This window comes from Oncorhynchus tshawytscha, linkage group LG03, assembly GCF_018296145.1.
Source record: "Oncorhynchus tshawytscha isolate Ot180627B linkage group LG03, Otsh_v2.0, whole genome shotgun sequence".
In the NCBI taxonomy this organism is placed as follows: Eukaryota; Metazoa; Chordata; class Actinopteri; order Salmoniformes; family Salmonidae; genus Oncorhynchus; species Oncorhynchus tshawytscha.
The window spans coordinates 29,065,998-29,087,074 of NC_056431.1; the positions used below are offsets into that span (position 1 = coordinate 29,065,998).

The 21,077-nt window shown below is 45.3% G+C and overlaps 1 protein-coding gene across 1 annotated transcript in view; it reads right to left on the reverse strand.

The window, feature by feature from the left end:
- Nucleotides 1–445: 445 nt before the first annotated feature.
- The window catches only part of klhl32 (kelch-like family member 32), a 35,589-nt gene continuing 14,957 nt past the window's right edge, over nucleotides 446–21,077 (reverse strand). The window contains exons 4-11 of the mRNA XM_024401886.2: nucleotides 9,067–9,174; nucleotides 7,439–7,537; nucleotides 5,874–6,089; nucleotides 3,454–4,180; nucleotides 3,298–3,356; nucleotides 2,261–2,453; nucleotides 1,872–1,966; nucleotides 446–1,656 (exon numbers count right to left, since the gene is read on the reverse strand). Coding sequence (XP_024257654.1) covers nucleotides 1,495–1,656; nucleotides 1,872–1,966; nucleotides 2,261–2,453; nucleotides 3,298–3,356; nucleotides 3,454–4,180; nucleotides 5,874–6,089; nucleotides 7,439–7,537; nucleotides 9,067–9,174 — 1,659 coding nt within the window. The 3' untranslated portion in view covers nucleotides 446–1,494. The remainder of the gene's footprint in view (nucleotides 1,657–1,871; nucleotides 1,967–2,260; nucleotides 2,454–3,297; nucleotides 3,357–3,453; nucleotides 4,181–5,873; nucleotides 6,090–7,438; nucleotides 7,538–9,066; nucleotides 9,175–21,077) is intronic.

Genomic DNA, 21,077 nt, shown 5'->3' on the forward strand with positions numbered 1-21,077 from the left:
TGGTATATTTGCCATATACCACAAACCCCGAAATGCCGTACTGCTATTATACACCGCTTTCCAAGTAATTAGAGCAATACAAATACATGTTTTGTCATACTCGTGGTACAGGGTCTGATATACCATGGCTGTCAGTCAAACAGCATTCAGGGCTCGAACCACCCAGTTTATAATAATAGTGTGTGGAAAAGCGTACTGCATAAGGGAAGTACCAAAACACCTTGAAATAGGGGATGTGCATGCAAGCAGATGAGACCATTTCCTAAGGATAGAATAAATAATATAGTAAATCCTGCAAAGGGGAGAATGTAAACCAGGGAAAAAGCACACTACACTCCCCTGTGCCCAATAGAAAGAAAAACAACCCTCCCAAAAGCAAAACATTTTTTTTAGACAACACTCCCCTATTTCATACTAAGAAAATACAGCGGATTAACTTGCTCGATTCAATTTATGGGCTTTATTGATACAGTACTGTACCTCTTTATTCTGAAAACAAGACATGTTTTTTTTCTCACACTTCCTCTCACTGCTGGAGGCTGGTGGAGTTACAGAATTACTTTTGTCTTATTTTTTGCTCAAAGTAAAACAAGACGTTTTGAAAATGGCATAAGACAGTGGCAACACATAGCTTAGGTTCTCCTACACACAGTATGTTGAGTATATGCACTGTATGATAACAGTGGTCAGACATTCATTGAACTGTTAAACAGTCTTAAATCCTGAGCTTGAATAGAAAACACACGCTCAAGAAAGAGTAAGATTGGGTCCACAGTTCACACATAACCGGTTTCAGTTGAAATGACCTTGGATGGGTCCATTGGCTTTGTATGGAGTAGATGGGTTATGGTAAGTAGTAAGTAAGTACAGCTAGTTAGAGTGCCAATAGCCCTAGAGTGCATTAGTAAAAGAAGGAGCCATTTCACTCCGTAGAGAGCTCTGCTCCCCTTGAGTGCTCCAGCATTGCGATCTCCTGTTCTGCACCATTGACTAGTGCAGCCCCTTTATTTCAACCAGTCATCTGAGCAGGGTTTGGGGTCAATTCTATGGCAGTTCGGGATATATTATTCCAATCGAATATCTATTATTCTCAATGCTTTTCAATGAGCAAAATTGTCATCAGAATTTCTGTTTTACTTCCTGAATTGACTGAATTGAAATTGACCCAAACACTGCAGCTGATGGAAGATCAGTCCATCATTACAGGGTAGCTGAATAGGGAACCTCCTCAATGTCCTCGAGGATCCTCCTTTCACATACAGGGCCACGTTTTTGTTCAGTTTATGGGTAATGTCAAGGATGGGCAGTGACACCTGCACTTGGGAGTGGTTAGGTTGGGATCCTGAAACTGGGGAAGACGTGGGTAATCTTATCTGGGTGGCAATAGTGTGTGAATGCATTTAGAGGGAGGGGGTGTTGTGTTACATAGTTGTATGTCCATAAGAGCTGCATGATATATCTATGTAGACATTTACTGTAGTCTATATTAGTATGTTAGACAGGCCCTATCCTGTGATGGGGCACTTGTAGAGTCTGGAGGTTGGGGCAGGTGAAGTATGGGGCAGGGAGGAAACACGTTGCTATTCCATTGGAGGCGAACGGTAGAGTTGGTCCATAGAACACTTCCTCCTTCCCCTCCGTGCTCACATCCAACACCTGGACAACAGGAAGTGAAATAAAAAAAAATGTCAAATACATGAAATAATAAGAGATTTTAGTAAGATAACATTTGCTATGAATACCCTCTTTCCTCATCATGGATTATAAGAGCATTCAAAATACCTTTAAAAAATGATGCATAAATGATTTATGTACAACATAGTTTAACAAGACAATTTTTCAGGTTACTTAAATCAGTCAAGGTCACTCACCTGAATACACGCTAGGGGCTCATTGGTCCAGATAGAATATCCACCGACAACATAGATTCGGTCATCATGGACTGCCACTCCAGATTCATTCTGACCTGCGGAGGATAGAGAGGAGAGAGCGAAAACAATGATTCACTGTGCCAAAGAGAGGCCAGATGACTCGATGTCATCTGAGACACAGGGTGCGTTGGGAAAGTTCAGAAAATAACTTCCGACTTCACCTTGAACTTATTTGACAACTTCACGGGGAATCAAGTCGGGAGGGGTGGAGAGTCACAAGGGAAAAAAAGGAGGACAGTGATCTTATCTAGTACGTGTGTGTGTGTGTGTGTGTCTGCGTGTGCACGTGCATGCGTATGCACGAGCGTGTGTATGCGCAGCCCACCCACCCGTGAGTAGGCTGAAGGTGCAGCGGGTCCACTGGTCCATGTCTATGTCGTAGGAGTCGATGTGGCGGACCAGAATGCGGTCGTTGTTGTAGTCCAGGTCATTTCCTCCCAGCACATACAGCTGCCTTCTCGCCACGGCCATGACATGGTACACTCGCCTCTGTAGCATGGGACTGCGGGCCAGCCACTGGTTCTGTCAGAGAGAGAGGGGAAGGGGGGCAGAGAGTGAGAGAAAGAGAAGGTGGGGAGGGAAAAGGACGGTGGGAAGATGTTGAATAGATGGATTAATATTTTAGCGTATCCCTGCTTGGGTAATTGATGTATGTTCAGTGCTGGATAAATAATGTGACACCAGGGCTAGGATTTCTCCTCATGATTTTGCCCCCCTTCCTAATAATATACTTCACCCTCTCTATTTTACACGGATGTATGCGACTGTGCACATTTGACTAAGTGTGTCTGGTTGTTTTGTATGTATGTATGTATGTGTGTGTGTGGTGGGGGGTGAGCATACGTGACCATGTTTGTGTGTGTACGTGAGCGATTGTGTGTGTGTGTGTGTGTGTGTGTGCGATTGCGTATGTCTGGTAGGAGCTGACGGGTGGCCATCTGTTGAGGGTAGTGTGGGTGGGGGGTTGGTGTTCCTGGCAGGTGAATGTAGCTCCACGGTGAATACAAATGAGACTTTCTCGGTCTCCTGCTCGCTCGCTCTCTCTCTCTTGCTCTCCCTTCCTTCCTTCCTTCCTTCCTTCCTTCCTCGCTTTTTCTCTCCTTCTCTCCCTCTTGCTCTCCTTCTCTCCCTCTTGCTCTCCTTCTCTCCCTCTTGCTCTCCTTCTCTTGCTCTCCATCTCTCCCCCTTGCATGCAGGCCCCCTGTCTCACATGCACGCAAACACACATCCTCAAAGTTGCCGTAAACAAGCGTATTACTCAGCTATCACACAAACAGAAACTGTTCTGAAACCTCGATTTTAAATGTTTTGATGGCATTTGTCTCACTTTTGGCTTATTTCTCTGTACTATCTCTTCTTCAGTTACCTGTTCTGGGTCGTACACCATCAGTCTATTCTGGTACTGAGCTGTGTTTGTGACTCCACCTGTAACAGAGAAGAGTATTACACACAGGTGGCAGGCGGGCGTGTGTGTGTGTGTTCAATCTGTTATGCTCTATTCTCCATCTGGGTGTGTGTGTACCTGAGACCCAGAGCAGGTCGTCAGCCACACAGCCGGCGTGGCAGGACAGCGAGCGGTCAAAGGACTGGACGAAGGTCCACTTGTTCCTCTTCGGACAGTAGCGTTCCACGGTGGGCAGCACCTGTCTCAGCTCGTTCCTCCCCCCCACCGCGTACAGGTACTGGCCCAGAGCCCCCAGGACAAAGTGTTCCCTGCACGCCTTCATGGAGGCTATCTCCGTCCAGCGGTTCCCCCGGGGGTCGTACCGACAAGCGGTCCTCACCGCACACGTTCTCCCCGTGGAATGCTCCACCTCGCCGCCTGCCACAAACAGGAAGTGACCCATGACGGCCACGCAGTGGTGGCTGCGCCCGGCGGGCATGGGCGCCAGCTCGCTCCAGTTGGAGCACCCGGCCACGCGCACGGTCTCCTGGGCGGCCGGGTTGAAGTAGCGCAGCTCCCGTACGCGGCTCACCTCGCGCTTGCGCCCGCCGGCGATGTAGAGGGTGAGAGACTGGAAGCGGGGCTTGGTGTGGGCGGTCTGGCGGAGGGGTTGGGCGTAGGTGGCACGGTGGTACTCTAGAGCCTCGTCCACTAGGGCGGCGGCGGTGGCACTGGACTGGACCAGCGGGTGGCACTGTGCCACGTGGTGCAGGGCGGCCACATCCATAAGGCCGTAACGAACGTGCTGTATCAGGTCCTCGGTGTACTGGTACCGACAGTCATGCTCTAACCAGCACACCACCAGCTAAAGAGGAGAGGGGGAAGAGGAAGACAAGAGGGAAGCGATTCATACTTATTAGTATTCTAAATGCCTACAGAGCAGTGTTGCAAGATCAAGACGAGTGTGTTACTGTATACACAAACACACTTATACAAAATGCATACACACATACCTATACAAAACACGCGTACACACACACACTTATACAAACGCACACACATCATGAATATCCACCGGTACATTCCTTTGTTGAGGACCGGGAGAGGAGAGAAGCAGAGGGGGGATTTAATTGAACTTGAGAGCAATCGGAGGCTGTTTAGCTGCGGCGGTGGCGTGTGAATGTGGGCGAGATGGCTGAAGATCACTGATACCATTATCAGGGAAACAAAGTGGCTTTCAACACAATCAGTACAGAGACAGGGAACTTATTACAGCACAGCAAGATTACTGAGCTGGAGCGGTTCACTGTCAGCACCTCCTCCTGACTCGCAGGCACACTGGATACACACTGAAATCCTATTCAAACATTACACTGGCTCGTAGATGCGTTCAAACCATATTCTGTACAAACAGCACACCAGAACACCATTTACATAGACGCAGACATATTCCCACATGCACTGTATATATTGTCCTACTACTGTCAATGCCACTCCCTTTTCTCTTCCTTCTTAAATACATCCTAAAATTATGCCAACACAACAGTATTAACACAACAGTATTTACACCCCCCACCTTTCCACTCTCTGCTTTGTCCTATTCTCGGTCTTGCTATCTACACCCCTCTCCTCCTTTCTCTCTCTTTCCCGCTCTCTCCCTCCTCCTCCTCCCACCTCTGAAGTGGCAGAGGGGTGTGTGCGCGCTCCGGTAGGCTGACTGTGAAGGTCATGCTGGATCAGAGAACTTCCTCGGGGCAGAGAATAAATCAACTCCCCTCCCTCCCCTCTTCCCCAAAGAGGGAGACAGATAGAGAGAGAGAGGGAGAGAGCAACCAGAGAAAAGACAAACGCGCAAAGAAGGGGTAGAAAAAAAACAAAGACCCAAGAAAATGTGATTTCCAGAGCGTGAGACTCTGAGAGAAGTCGGTGTGACGATGATTGACGGGCAAACTATATCGGCTGTGTATTGGCGCCCTCGCGTTTTTTCGGGCGGATGCCCAAATTAACCTTCCTCGGCAGAGTGAAGGAGGCCCAAAGCAGCCTAATCGGGGTCTGATTATGGCAGCATCGCCCGGCTAAAGGGTCAGGGTAATTGTGCCATCAGAGGCCTGATTGTTTTCAATCAGACGGGCGGCCGGAGTGACAGCTGGGTGATTGGGGCGCTGATGAAGCCGCGGTGGGCCTAATCAGAGAGGGGGGAGAGAGAAGAGGTGGAGAGGGGGGCCTGATTGGTGCAAATGAACAGTCGAAACGCATAGCCCCCCCCCCCACTCCATATATACACACACACACGCCTTCCTTTCCTATTCACTCCTATACATAAATATAAAGAGTGTATTTTGGTGAAGGCAATGAATGTTGCCCAGTTGACGTTTTATGACACACTGTGTGATGTAGTATATCAAAGTCTGTGTGGGTTTATGGTGTGCATATATAGTGTGTGTGTGTGTGTGTGTGTGTGCATGCATGTGTCTGTATATGTGCATGCATTTGCGAACATGTGTGTTCCTTCCATTGTGTGCGCGCGTGTGTGACTGTGAGGAGCCAGTGCAGTGTACCTGCCAGATCTCTTCCTCGTTGAGGGAGGTGAGGCGGTCGCTCTTCAGCACCTCCCTGAGGAGGCGGTAGGGGAGCAGCAGCACCTCCTCCTGGCGGCTCTGCTGCAGCTCACACAGGTGTTCTACCAGGAAGCTGACCACAGCCTCCTCCAGAGCAGGGAGGTGGAACAGATCGGCCACACGGTACAGGTCCAGGTAGTTAACACTGTTCAGCTCCTGTTGTGGACACATCGGCAGGTACAGACTCACAAGGTAAATACATTTACATTTGAGTCATTTCGTAGCAGAGTTTCTAAAACGCCAAAATATATACCACCTCAGTGGAGTTGAGCAGCGACGACTGCGGGTGGACTGAACCTCCGACTACATCGAGTCACTGTCAGCCGACACTTTTCTTAAACATATGTTTGTCCTGTGTAAAAGCGGGCCTTTCTTCGCTGAAATCCATACTTTTCAATAAAACTTTTTTTCAAATACAACCACCGACTGTTTCCTCGTATCAACTGACAGCCCAACTCCGAGATCTCCATGTCGTGGAGTTGAGAAACCCAGCTAGTCATTTAGCAGACTCTTATCCAGAGTGACTTACAATTTTGCAAGGTTAGCTAGGTGAGACAACAACATATCACAGCCGTGGGACCGTGATCTTCCCACAATAAAGTAGCAGGAAAAGACAAGTACAGGTTTTTTGTTCATTTATTTATACTTTTTTTTTTTGGGGGGGGTTTAAGTTAATACATACAGTAATACACACAGACATACAGTTGAGTATCCCTCACACGCACACACACACACACACTCTGGGTCACACACTTTCCTTGGGGTGTTTTTGAACTGCAGTTTATATACCACTGAATCTATTGGAGATGAGACCACATTGTTATTCAAGCAGAACAAGAAAGAGAACAGAGAGAGAACAGGAGAGGAGGCAAGAGAACAGAACATTTAGATCGAGAGTGGAATAAGACTGCCATCTGCTGGCAGTAAGCAGGACCACGTGCAATATACTGCATGGCTCTGAGTAATCGCCTCAAACAAACACTCGCACACAAAAAAAAACCTGTTCAATACCCAATTTCATACAGACAAAATACTTATAGAAAGCTAGTGAATCTACATTTTATGTTAACCTGGGTCTTTTCTCTGCATCTTCAGCTGCTATCTAATTGTATAATACAGTGTTTACAGTGAGCAGGGAGTATGTCTATAGGGACAGTGCAGTGAAATCAATGGTGTGCAACACAGTGTCCATTTCTCTCTCTACCAGCAGACGGTGTGTGAGAGCACTGTTGACCATAAGGTGATGTAACGGTTTGCCCACTGCCATGCTAATGTATCTTACTGGTAGTGACAGGGGGGGTTTTAATGTGTGGTCTTGTGTTGTTAGGAAGTACCTTGGACATGTGGAGAGTAGACCCTCCATATACACAAGAAATTCCAGTGTAGGTGTGGGTGTGTGATACGTATGTGCTTATTTGACTGTACTACTGTATATGACTATGTATGTAATATATGTGAGTGTGTGTGTGTGTGTGTGTGTGTCCATGTCTGTCTTGACTCCTCACCTGGACGAGGTAGTGTGAGCAAAGACTGAGCAGCTCCAGCAGCTGAAGGTGACTTCCTGCCGACAGAACATCCTGAATCACCCCTGGCTCCAGCATTATCTGAGGAGAGGACCTGAGTGAGACCACGTCCTGTCCACCTCACACACTGCTCACCTCCCCAGACAGACAGGTTCCATCCCAAATGACACCATATTCCCTGTATAGTGCCCATAGGGTTCTGGTCAAAAGTAGTGCACTATGTATGGAATAGGGTGCCATTTGGGACGCAACCAAATGGCAGAAGCCCTCAGGGACCAGTGGTCACTTTATATAATGCTGCTGATTCATGTGTGTGGGTGTGTGACTGTGGTCTCGGGCCAGGCGTGTTTTTTTTGTGTGCAATAGCATTTCACACTAATGTGATTTCACTCATGTGCTACTGAAAGCATTTGAGAGGCATTCTTTGCGCTGTGTTCTCTTCAATAGACTACATGTGTGTGTCCCACTTTATATTCCATGTCTATAAAACATGAATTTAAAAAGGGTCATTACATTGCAGTTAGAGTGGTATTATACATTGTTATTCACACACACACAGTTATCCTTCTTACAGCTGTGATATATACCACATTTCGATGTAATTGCCATGCAAAATACATGATTTTAGCAACATCAAATAAAAAGTATGACTAATATTTATAATATGCGTGTGTGCGTCCTCTCAGTGTAGACTATATAGCAACAGCATGTCTGCTAACCCCATGGTCCCTGACATGTGGCCCGTGGATTTCAGCAACTAGCTCTGTGGTTGTTTACTGAAATAAGCATATTGCTCACGTCTCATCATCTCAGCAGACGGAAACGGACCGGCAGCCGGCTGCTGACCTACATCAACACAACTCCCCCCTGCTCATTTCCACTGTGGAAATGCAATTAGGAATAATTACGAGCTAGCCAGCCTCTCACTGCTGGGCCACAGGGCATAGATCTCCTGACTCCTCACCGCAGAGAGAGAGAGAGGGAGAGAAAGATGGGGGGGGGAGAAATAGGCAAGAGAGATAGGCAAGAGAGAGAGAGGGAGGAAGGAGAAAGAGTGGGGGGGGGTCACTGGCATACTGTAGGATCAGGCTAGGTTAGATATCACATCCATGTATAGGCTATAGCAGGTGGACTCAACCACTATTTAAGAAGGTCCAGTCGCACAAATGTACTAGATGGCAACGGTCCTGGAGGATATTGTCATTTATCGGCATAGTAACAAACCCCCACATCGCGACTCACATGACCCCAAAATGCTCAAACTTGTTCACATCCCTTTCCTTGGCGGAGAGAAAACTTCAGCATTTTAAAGCAAATTTCCTGCAATTCTATACATTTTGTCATGTTTTATGCGCGTTCATATGATACCTAAGTGACTCAACAAAATCAAATGGGGGCACCCTAGGGGTCAATTATCAGGACCGCGATCCGCCAGTATGGCTGGGCTATAGCTTTAATCAGCTAACGAAAAGCTGGAAACTGTCACTCTTAGTTAGTGTAAATCTGGATAGTTGTGAGATGTGTTTGTGTGTACAGTTCAGTGCCTGTGTGTGACTTGAGGACATGTGTGGGGTGGCTAGCTGTAGATGAAGGTGCTACTGTAGACTCACCTGTCCTGTGTAGGCGAAGTCTAGTGCATGTTTCAGTCCCACACTGGTCACTCCCTGAAGAGTCACCTCATCTGCCTCACTCTCCACCATGCACAGACTAAACATGGCCTGAGAACACACACAGTCAGACAGAGACAGACAGAGAGACACACACACACACACCTCTGAGACATAGGCACAGCAAACCTGAGCTATGAATAGGCTACAGCACAACTGAATTACAAAAACAGCCTCATAGATGCGGGAAGTAGGGGTGCTGAACCACCCCCATCTGTTCCACAAAAAAATAAAAAAATACTTTATTGCCCATTGTCTTAGAGAGAACAGTTATTTTGCTTGATCAGCACACACAAACAAACAGACAGACAGATGTAACAGTATAACTTTAGACCGTCCCCTCGCCCATACCCGGGTGCGAACCAGGGACCCTCTGTACACATCAACGACAGTCACCCACGAAGCATCGTTACCCATCGCTCCACAAAAGCCGCGGCCCTTGCAGAGCAAGGGGAACTACTACTTCAAGGTCTCAGAGCAAGTGGCGTCACCGATTGAAACGCTATTTAGCGCGCACCACCGCTAACTAAGCTAGCCGTTTCACAGCCGTTACACAGACAGGAGACAACCCCCCCAAGGGGTTGAAAGCACAAGAACTATCATGTGATTTCACACAGCAACTGCCCTCCAGTTGAAAGCTCACTCTTGGCCTATCCATAGAGTTCATTGGACATAGAGATTACGTAGAGATAATGTGTTTCTTTGACACCCATTTTACAAGCTATATTTATCACTATCCGACACACAGACTGGTTACTTCCTGGTCTTGATCTTTTTCTGGGAAACACTGCATGAACACCCACACACAAACAAAGACAAAGTGAAATCGAAGCCCCAGAGAGAGCAGTCGCCTGGCCCTGAGCCTGCTGTGCTGTGCCTGATGCCGGGTGCTCCCCAATCAAAGCAATTGATTGGTGTCACAGTATGAGATGTTGGCAGAGCCATTGATCAGGGATGGAGGAACAGGGGAAGCGGCAGGGTGATGGATTAGTCATGTCTTTAATTCACAACTAAAATAATCAAGGACTCCTAAATCACACTAGCCTGGGTACCAATTTGTTTGCGCCTTCATGCCACACCTTGTCATGTGAAGGAGTTGACATGATGGGACCAGGCTACAGTCACACCACTACAACCTCAGAGCAGAGGATACTCCTGCTCCTTTTTTTTGATTAGGACTGGTATTTTTGGGGTGTAAGCACTAGTGTTGTTCTAGGTAAATTGTGTTTCCATAGCTAACGCAGTCTCTACTCTATAGGGGATTGGGACAACCACTTGTCATGTACAAAAGCCGCTGGGCCAGACGGATTACCAGGACGTGTCGTCAAAGCATGCGCGGAACAACTGTCAAGTGTCTTCACTGACATTTTCAACCTCTCTCTGACCGAGTCTGTAATATCTACATGTTTCAAGCAGACCACCATAGTCCCTGTGCCCAAGGAAGCGAAGGTAACCTGCCGAAATGATTACCGCCCCGTGGCACTCACGTCGGTAGCTATGAAGTGCTTGAAAGGCTGGTCATGGCTCACATCAACAGCATCCTCCTGGACACCCTAGACCCACTCCAATTCGCATACCGCCCCAACAGATGAAGCAATCTCAATCGCACTCCACACTGCCCTTTCTAACCTGGATAAAAGGAACACCTATGTGAGAATGCTGTTCATTGACTACAGCTCAGCGTTCAACACCATAGTGCCCACGAAGCTCATCACTAGGCTTAGGACTCTGGGACTAAACACCTCCCTCAAACTGGATCCTGGATTTCCTGACGGGCCACCCCCAGGTGGTAAGAGTAGGCAACAACACATCTGCCAAGCTGATCCTTAACACTGGGGCCCCTCAGTAGACCCTCCTGTATTCCCTGTTCACCCACGACTGAGTGGCAAACACGACTCCAACACCATCATTAAGTTTGCTGATAACCGACAACGATGAGACGGCCCATAGGGAGGAGGTCAGAGAACTGGCAGTGTGGTGCCAAGACAACAACCTCTCCCTCAATGTGAACAAAAGAAAGGAGCTGATCGTGGACTACAGGAAAAGGTGGGCCGAAGAGGCCCCCATTAACATCGACGGGGCTGTAGTGGAGCCGGTCGAGAGTTTCAAGTTCCTTGGTGTCCATCACCAACAAACTGTCATGGTCCAAACATACCAAGACAGTCGTGAAGAGGGCACGACAAAACCTTTTCCCCCTCGGGGAAAAGACTTGGCATGGGTTTCCAGATCCTCAAATGTTTCTACAGCTGCACCATCGAGAGCATCCTGACCGTTTGCATCACTGCCTGGTACGGCAACTGCTCGGCATCTGACTAAGGCGCTACAGAGAGTGGTGTGAATGGCCCAGTACATCACTGGGGCCAAGCTTCCTCACATCCAGGACCTATATAATAGGCGGTGTCAGATGAAAGCCCATAAAATTGTCAGAGAATTCAGTATATAGACTGTTTTCTCTGCTACCGCACGGCAAGCGGTACCGGAGTGCCAAGTCTAGGCCCAAAAGTCTCGTCAACAGCTTCTACCCCCAAGCCGTAAGACTGCTGAACAATTAATAAAATCGCCGCCGGACAATTTACATTGACCCCCTCCCCCCTTTTGTACACTGCTATCTATACATAGTCACATCACCCCCATCTACATGTACAAATTACCTCAACTAACCTGTACCCCCAAACACGGACTCTGTACTGGTGACCCCTGTATATAGCCTCGTTATTGTTATTTTTATTATGTTACTTTTTATTTTAGTCTACTTGGTAAATATTTTCTTATCCAACAGTGCAGTTCAAGAAGAGTTAAGGGCTTGTAAGTAACCATTTCAAGGTACATTCTACACTTGTTGTATTCAGCAAGTGACAAAGTTTGATTGGAGTTGATTTCATTTTGTGAAAATCTATGCGTTTTCTTATGATTTGGTTGAGTATAATTGTGTTGTTGTGCCGGGGCTCTGTAGGGTCCATTTGTGAACAGAGCCCCAAGACCAGCTTGCTTAGAGGGCTCTTCTCCAGGTGTATTTCTCTGTAGGTGTTGGCTTTGTTATGGAAGTTTTGGGAATTGCTTCCTTATAGGTGGTTGTAGAATTGAACAGCTCTTTTCTGGATTTTGATAATTTGCGGGTATCGGCCTAATTCTGATCTGCATGCATTATTTGGTGTTTTACGTTATACAGAGGATATTTTTGCAGAATTCTGCATGCAGAGTGTCAATGTTGTGTTCGTCCCATTTTGTGAATTCTTGGTTGGTGAGCGGACCCCAGACCTCATAACCGTACAGGGCAATGGGTTCTATAACTGATTAAAGTATCTTTAGCCTAATTGGCATGTCAAATTTTATGTTCCGTTTGATGGCATAGAAGGCCGTTCTTGCCTTGTCTCTCAGATCATTCACAGCTTTGTGGAAGTTACCTGTGGCTCTGATGTTTAGGCCGAGGTATGTTTTGTTTTTTTGTGTGCTCTAGGGCAACGGTGTCTAGATGGAATTTGTATTCGTGATTCTGGGAACTGGACCTTTTTTGGAAGACCATTATTTTTATCTTACTGAGATTTACTGTCATTGCCCAGGTCTGACAGAATCTGTGCAGAAGATCTAGGTGCTGCTGTAGGCCCTCCTTGGTTGGAGACAGAAGCACCAGATCATTAGCAAACAGTAGACATTTGACTTCAGATTCTAGTAGGGTGAGGTCAGATGGTGCAGACTGTTCTAGTGCCCTCGCCAATTCGTTGGTATATATATATGTTGAAGAGGGTGGGGCTTAAGCTGCATCCCTATCTCATCCCCCAGCTCTGTGGAAAGAAATGTGTGTGGTTTTTGCCAATTATAACCTCACACTTGTTGTTTGTGTACATGGATTTTATAATGTCGTATGTTTTTCCCCCAACACCACTTTCCATCAATTTGTACAGCAGGCCCTCGTGCCAAATTGAGTTGAAAGCTTTTTTGAAATCAACAAAGCATGAGAAGACTTTGCCTTTGTTTTGCTTTGTTAGTTTGTCAATTAGGTTGAACAGGGTGACTACGTGGTCTGTTGTATGGTAATTTGGTAAAAAGCCAATTTGACATTTGATCATTACATTGTTTATGCTGAGGAAATGTACGAGTCTGCTGTTAATGATAATGCAATGGATTTTCCCAAGGTTGCTGTTGACGCATATCCCACAGAAGTTATTGGGGTCAAATTTGTCTCCACTTGTGTGGATTGGGATGATTAGTCTTTGGTTCCAAAATATGCCAGAGCTGAGGCTGATGTTAGAGAGTTTAAGTATAGCCAATTGGAATTTGTGGTCTCTATGTTTTTTTGGGGGTTGGAGGGTATTTTGTCCTGTAGTTCATAACATGTAATTGGAGAATCCAGTTGGTTCTGGTAGTCTTTAATAGTTGATTCTAAGATTTGCATTTGTTCATGTATATGTGTTTGATGTTTGCTCTTTGTTATAGAGCCAAAAAGATTGGAGAAGTGGTTTATCCATACATCTCCGTTTTAGACAGATAACTCTTTGTTTAGAGTTTTCCCCAGAGGTGGTTAGATTATATGGATTCTTCAATTACATTGAGCTGGTTTCTGACATGCTGTTCCTTCTTTTTCCGTAGTATATTTCTGTATTGTTTTAGTGATTCAGCATAGTGAAGGCTCAGTTTTTCTGGGTCTCTGTTTTTGGTTGGATAGGTTTCTCAATTTCTTTCTTAGGATTTTGCATTCTTCATCAAACCATTTGTCATTGTTGTTAATTTTCTTAGGATGTCTGCTTGACATTTTTAGATTTGATAGGGAAGCTGAGAGGTCAAACATACTGTTTAGATTTTCTACTGCCAAGTCTACACCTTCACTATTACAGTGAAACATTTTGTCCAGGAAATTGTCTAGAAGGGATTGAATTTGTTGTTGCCTAACTTTCCTTCCATCTATAGCATTTCTTAATATTATTCAGTTCCTTTGGCTTTGATGACTCATGATTGAGCAAAGCTCTGTTCAAGTAGAGTATGATTTTGCTGTGACCTGAGAGCGTTTAGTCAGACTCTGGGCTGAGGTCAGTGATAAAGTAGTCTACAGTACTACTGCCAAGAGATGAGCTATATGTGTACCTACCATAGGAGTCCCTTCAAAGCCTACCTTTGACTATGTACATACCCAGAGTCTGACAGAGCTGCAGGAGTTGTGACCCGTTTTTGTTGTTGTCGTTATGTCTAGGGGGGGGCATGTGAGGGAGGTGTTTGTCCCCGTGTGTTGAGGGTGTCAGGCTCTTGTCCAGTTCTGGTATTTAGGTCGCCACAGACTAGTACCTGGGCCTGCAAGTGGTTTATCTCCCCCTCTAGGATGGAGAAGCTGTTGTCGTTAAAGTATGGGGATTCTATTGGGGGGATATAGGTAGCACACAAGGAGATTTTTCTCTGTTGAGATAATTTCCTTATTCATTTTTAGCCAGATGTAAAATACCATGTTTCTTGTAGGATGACAATGTCTGTATTTGCATTTTCTTTGATGAAGTCTGGGTTCCTGCTCTTTAGGCCAAAAGCAGATGACCTCAGACCTTGTATATTCCAGGATGAGATAGTAAAAGCTTTGTGTTCCACAGTGTCTAGTGTTGTTTTTGTGTGGTTTAGGCTCGGACCATTACAGTAGGTGTGAGCAGAGCATGCTGAGCATCTGATATATATATATATATATCTCTTAGGTCGCAGGATGGGGCTTGGGCGGGTGTATTAGTGGGGGTTGGGCCTGTTGCTCTGCTCAAGGCCTGGGCATATGTGCGGCTTTATTACAGTAGACTAAAAACAGTTGCATGCATTCGTGAATTGCAAAGTATTCATTGTCTAGGCTAATTATCCAAAGCTCCCTTTGTTATTCATTTGAAAACTAAAATGCTCGATGGCATTTCAAAGCATGAATGTCTCCTATGCTGTGTGATGCCATGAACGAATGGCTGATTGATTAATACAGTAGCCTATATATTGAAATATAAGAGTAATAAGTAAGTTACGGTATTTCGTCTAAACAGGACGTGCTCTTAGGCCTACAGCTCGATGGTGGTTATACAGGGCTACTATACAAAGCCTACTATTGATAATGACATTAAGATATTTCAACAAGTCCAGGCGATAACAGAGCTACAGTGATAACTCGAGCTTGGTTCCCAAGTTTCTAAACCATACCAAACCATCTTCGGTATAGTGTCGCCTAAATATTTGAATTGAGGAAATGTGATAATCATTCGAATATTTTAGCGATCCCCAGTAGACGTCCTAAATGCCCCCAGCCTTCAGATGTGAGCTAAACAGTGCACTTGCACTTGAGATGAGTTTTAAGGCTATGGATGCGAAAGTGAACTTTCATCATTTCCAAACGTTTAAGTCAGTTGTATGCTGATTTGCGATCTATTAACAGCATAATAATTACGATATTAAACAGGCGCTACAGGCGCTATATCTTTTTAATTGATGCATTATTCAATTCATACCCACAAAAAAATATATTAACAAAAGCATTCACTGAGAAAGTTGATACATGTGGGCCCTTCATATATAGGCTATGCAGAGCAACTTTGTTCAATTGATCAAATCAGTTATTGTAGACCAAAGAAAATAACAGATGTGGTGTTTTGTGCTTGTGTACATAATTACATTACCCGACCACCCCCAGTAAAACTAATCCCATATGAATAGGTTTAAGGCAAGGGCTGTTTCCTCGTCTCTGACGCTGATGCCTCTGCCATTGTCCTCAATCCAAATATGCTGGTTCATTTTGCTATTATACACATAGCAACATAGGGATCGCCGCCAATTCTATGGCGCACTTAAGACTATGTTTCATAACCACGGACAACGACCATATCCACCGCGGCAGAAAGCTCATGTTATAAAAAATAATATTATTCGGTTTATTAGTGTTACACCATTATTTATAATATAACCATACACGTTTAAGAAATGATGGACTGTGCCTTCCCTGTGGCCTCCGCAATGGAGTAGTCCACTGAGACATGCGCGAATCAGACAGATGTCTTGACTAAAGAAATCTCGGTCGACCAAACAGCCTATCGACAACTAAATGGGGCCAGCCCTACGATTTTCACATGGGGATTATTATTATTATTTTTTTTACATGTGAAACGGCAAATTTGATTTTCAACATGAATCTATTCAACACAGTTCCCTCGTAACAAGGTTTTCACAGTAGGCCCAAAAGCTTATCACTGCATATTGGCTTTGCTTGAATTGCCCTGCCAATGCATTGTTCTTCTCAGATCATTGAAAAAATATACAGTACCAGTCAAAACGTTTGAACTTTTACATTGTAGAACAATAGCGAAGACATCAAAACTATGAAATAACACGTATGGAATCATGTAGTAACCAAAAAAGTGTTAAAACAAATCAAAATATATTTTATATTCTTCAAAAAAGCCACTGGTCTAATGTCCATTGCTCGTGTTTCTTGGCCCAAGCAAGTCTATTCTTCTTATTGGTGCCCTTTAGTAGTGGTTTCTTTGCAGCATTTTGACTATTAAGGCCTGATTCACGCAGTCTCCTCTGAACAGTTGATGTTGAGATGTGTCTGTTACATGAACTCAGTGAATAATTTATTTGGGCTGCAATCTGAGGTGCAGGTAACTCTAATTAATTTATCCTCTGCAGCAGAGGTAACTCTGGGTCTTCCTTTCCTGTGGCGGACCTCATGAGAGACTGTTTCATCATAGCGCTTCATGGTTTTTGCAACTGCACTTGAAGAAACGTTAATAGTTTTTGGAATTTTCCAGATTTGACTGACCTTGATGTCTTAAAGTAATGATGGACGGTCATTTCTCTTTGCTTTGAGCTATTCTTTTACCATTTAGGGCTATCTACAACACAACTTATTGTCTCAAATGCATTAAGAAGGAAAGAAATTCCACAAATATGTTTTTTTAACAAGGCACACCTTTTAATTGAAATGCATTCCAGGTGACTATCTCATGAAACTGGTTTGCTTGATTGACTAATATACACTACATGACCAAAAGTTGGCGGACAGCACTCGGCTGTCCCGTTCTGTGAGCTTGTGTGGCCCACCACTTCGCGGCTGAGCCGCTGTTGCGCCTAGACGTTTTTCCACTTCACAATAACAGCACTGACAGTTGACCGGGACAGCTCAAGCAGGGTAGACATTTGACTAACTGACTTGTTGGAAAGGTGGCATCCTATGACGGTGCCACGTTGAAAGTCACTGAGCTCTTCAGTAAAGCTATTCTACTGCCAATGTCTGTCTATGGAGATTGCATGGCTGTGTGCTCGATTTTATAGGCCTGTCAAGAATGGTTGTGGCTGAAATACTGTCCACATACTTTTGTATATATAGTGTATGTGTAGATATCCTGTGTAGATATACTGTGCATGCGGACTGTACTGTATATGTTCCATGTCCTCCGAAGCCAGATGTGCACATTACACTGACATTACATACGGGCACAGAAGATGGCGTCATACTGTAAGTCTTTCGAGTTCTGCCCCAACTTTGCTTCTTTTGGCGTTTATCTTTACTTTTTTGGATGAAATGTATCCGCTATCAGTTCTTATGATCGACAATAACTTTTGAACATCAGATCGGCATTTACTAACCTCAATTCCAGCTTCAACTTCAACTCATCTGCCCTGGGCTGTTAGTGTAATTCCGACACAATTTTCGGGCTACCCAAGACGAAACACCAGACACTTGATAATAAGATGGATGACCTCCAATCGTGAATTTGATATCAACAGGACTCTCGAACTGCAATATTCTCTGCTTTTCTGAAACATGGCTTTCGGAAAAGATACCCCCCATGGCTATCCAACTCAATGGATTCTCCATTCACCGAGCGGACAGGACATTGAATATAGGGAAATCCTAGAGGGGGAGGGTATGACTCTTCATCAACAGCAAATGGTGTGCTGACTCTAGCCCAGTGGAAGCCTTGATGCATTGTTCACCCGTCTTAGAAGACTTTTAATTAACAATCAGGTATTCTATCACCTGAGAGAGTTGTCGGCTGTTATCATGACTGCTGTATATATTCCACCTCAGGACAAGAAAAACAACAAGCTGCCACTTAAACTGGACAAGACTATAAACAAGCAGAAAACCATGAACCTGGAAGCTGCTTTTTTGGTTGCCGGTGATTTTAAATCTGCGTCATTAAGACAGGTAATAAATACCCAACTTACATCAACACGTCTCCTTTGCCACTCGGGCTGATAAAGTCCTAGACCACGGTTACTCTACTCACAAGCAAGGCCCTTCCTCATCCCCCGTTCGGCAATCAGATCATGACTCTATACTCCTGCCTGCAAGCAGAAGCTCAAACAGGAAGTACCCGTGACGTGCTCCGTAGATAAATGGTCCTCTGAATCAGAGGCTATGCTACAGGACTGCTTTGCTAGCGCTGACTGTAGCCGGACTCCGCAGATAGCGTCGACAACTAACCACCTCCGCCACCGGCTTCATTAGGAAATGCATCACCAATGTTGTCCCCGCAGTGAAGGGTCGCTGCTTCCCCAATCAAAAGCCCTAGATCCCCCAAGCAAAAGCCCTAGATTAACACCAAGGTTGCAGCCAACCCAGAGACTATGGCTGAGGACAAGAAATCCTGCTACGACCTCCGCAGAACCATCAAACAAGCAACAGGACAAAATAAAAACAAGGTGGAATCCTATTAGACAGGTTCCAACACCCACCGCATGTGGCAGGGGCTACAGTCGTGGCCAAAAGTTTTGAGAATGACACAAATATTAATTTCCACAAAGTTTGAGGCTTCAAGTGTCTTTAGATATTTTTGTCAGATGTTACTATGGAATACTGAAGTATAATTACAAGCATTTTATAAGTGTCAAAGGCTTTTATTGACAATTACATGAAGTTGATGCAAAGAGTCAATATTTGCAGTGTTGACCCTTCTTTTTCAAGACCTCTGCAATCTGCCCTGGCATGCTGTCAATTAACTTCTGGCAGCCCATACTTGCATAATCAATGCTTGGAGTTGGTCAGAATTAGTGGGTTTTTGTTTGTCCACTGCCTCTTGATCACAAGTTCTCAATGGCATTAAGGTCTGGAGAGTTTCCTGGCCATGGACCCATAATATCGATGTTTTGTTCCCCGAGCCACTTAGTTATCGCTTTTGCCTTATGGCAAGGTGCTCCATCATGCTGGAAAAGGCATTGTTTGTCACCAAACTGTTCCTGGATGGTTGGGAGAAGTTGCTCTCTGAGGATGTGTTGGTACCATTCTGTATTCATGGCTGTGTTCTTAGGCAAAATAGTGAGTGAGCCCACTCCCTTGTCTGAGAAGCAACCCCACACATGAATGGTCTCAGGATGCTTTACTGTTGGCATGACACAGGACTGATGGCACCATGTCTTCTCCGGACAAGCTTTTTTCCGGATGCCCCAAACAATCGGAAAGGGGATTCATCAGAGAAAATGACTTTACCCCAGTCCTCAGCAGTCCAATCCCTGTACCTTTTACAGAATATCAGTCTATCCCTGATGTTTTTCCTAGAGAGAAGTGGCTTCTTTGCTGCCCTTCTTGACACCAGGTCATCCTCCAAAAGTCTTTGCCTCACTGTGCGTGCAGATGCACTCACACCTGCCTGCTGCCATTCCTGAGCAAGCTCTGTACTGGTGGTGCCCCGATCCTGTAGCTGAATCAACTTTAGGAGACAGTCCTGGCGCTTAGTGGACTTTCTTGGGCGCCCTGAAGCCTTCTTCACAACAATTGAACCGCTCTCCTTGAAGTTCTTGATGATCTGATAAATGGTTGATTAGGTGCAATCTCACTGGCAGCAATATCCTTGCCTGTGAAGCCCTTTTTGTGCAAAGTAATGATGACGGCACGTGTTTCCTTGCAGGTAACCATGTTTGACAGAGGAAGAACAATGATTCCAAGCACCACCCTCCTTTTGAAGCTTTCAGTCTGTTATTCGAACTCAATCAGCATGACAGGGTGATCTCCAGCTTTGCCCTCGTCAACACTCACACCTGTGTTAACGAGAGAATCACTGACATGATGTCAGCTGGTCCTTTTGTGGCAGGGTTGAAATGCAGTGGAAATGTTTTTTTGGGGATACAGTTCATTTCCATGGCAGAGGGACTTTGCATTAATTGCAATTCATCTGATCACTCTTCATAACATTCTGGAGTATATGCAAATTGCCATCATCCAAACTGAGGCAGCAGACTTTGTGAAAATTAATATTTGTGTCATTCTCAAAACTTTTGGCCATGACTGTACAGTCCATTACGGATTACAAAGGAAGAACCAGCAGTAATCTGCCCAACCATGCCTCTTTACCAGACGAACACAATGCATTTTATACATACTTCGACCAAAACACCAAGCCGTGCATGAGGGCCACCGCCCACCCAGAGGACTAGGTGATCTCGATCACCGAGATCGCAGGCCGGACAGTATTGCAGGACGTGTTCTCAGAGCATGCGCAGAACAGCTGGCAGGCATATTTACGGTCATGTTCAACCTCTTCTCCTTGTCCCAGTCTGTAACCCCCACATCTCAAGCTGACCGCCAATATTCCTGTTCTTAAGAACTCTAAGGCTACCTTCCACAAAGACGACCACCCTTTATCACAATCACCACCTGCAATAACATCTGCTAAAGACTTGTATGTGACCAATACAATTTGATTTAAGTACTTTTAAAGGCTGGTTATGGCACGCATCAACTCCATCATCCCAGACACCCCTGACCCACTCCAATTTGCATACCGCCACAACAGATCCAAAGACGCAATCTCAACTGCACTCCACACTGCCCTCACCCACCTAGATAAGAGGAATACATGAGAATGCTGTTCATTGACTACAGCGTTCAACACCATAGTCCACTTCAAGCTCATCACCAAGCATGGGACCCTAGGACTGAACACCTCCCTCTGCAACTGGATCCTGGACTTTCTGACGGGCTGACCCCAGGTGGTGAGGGTAGGCAACAT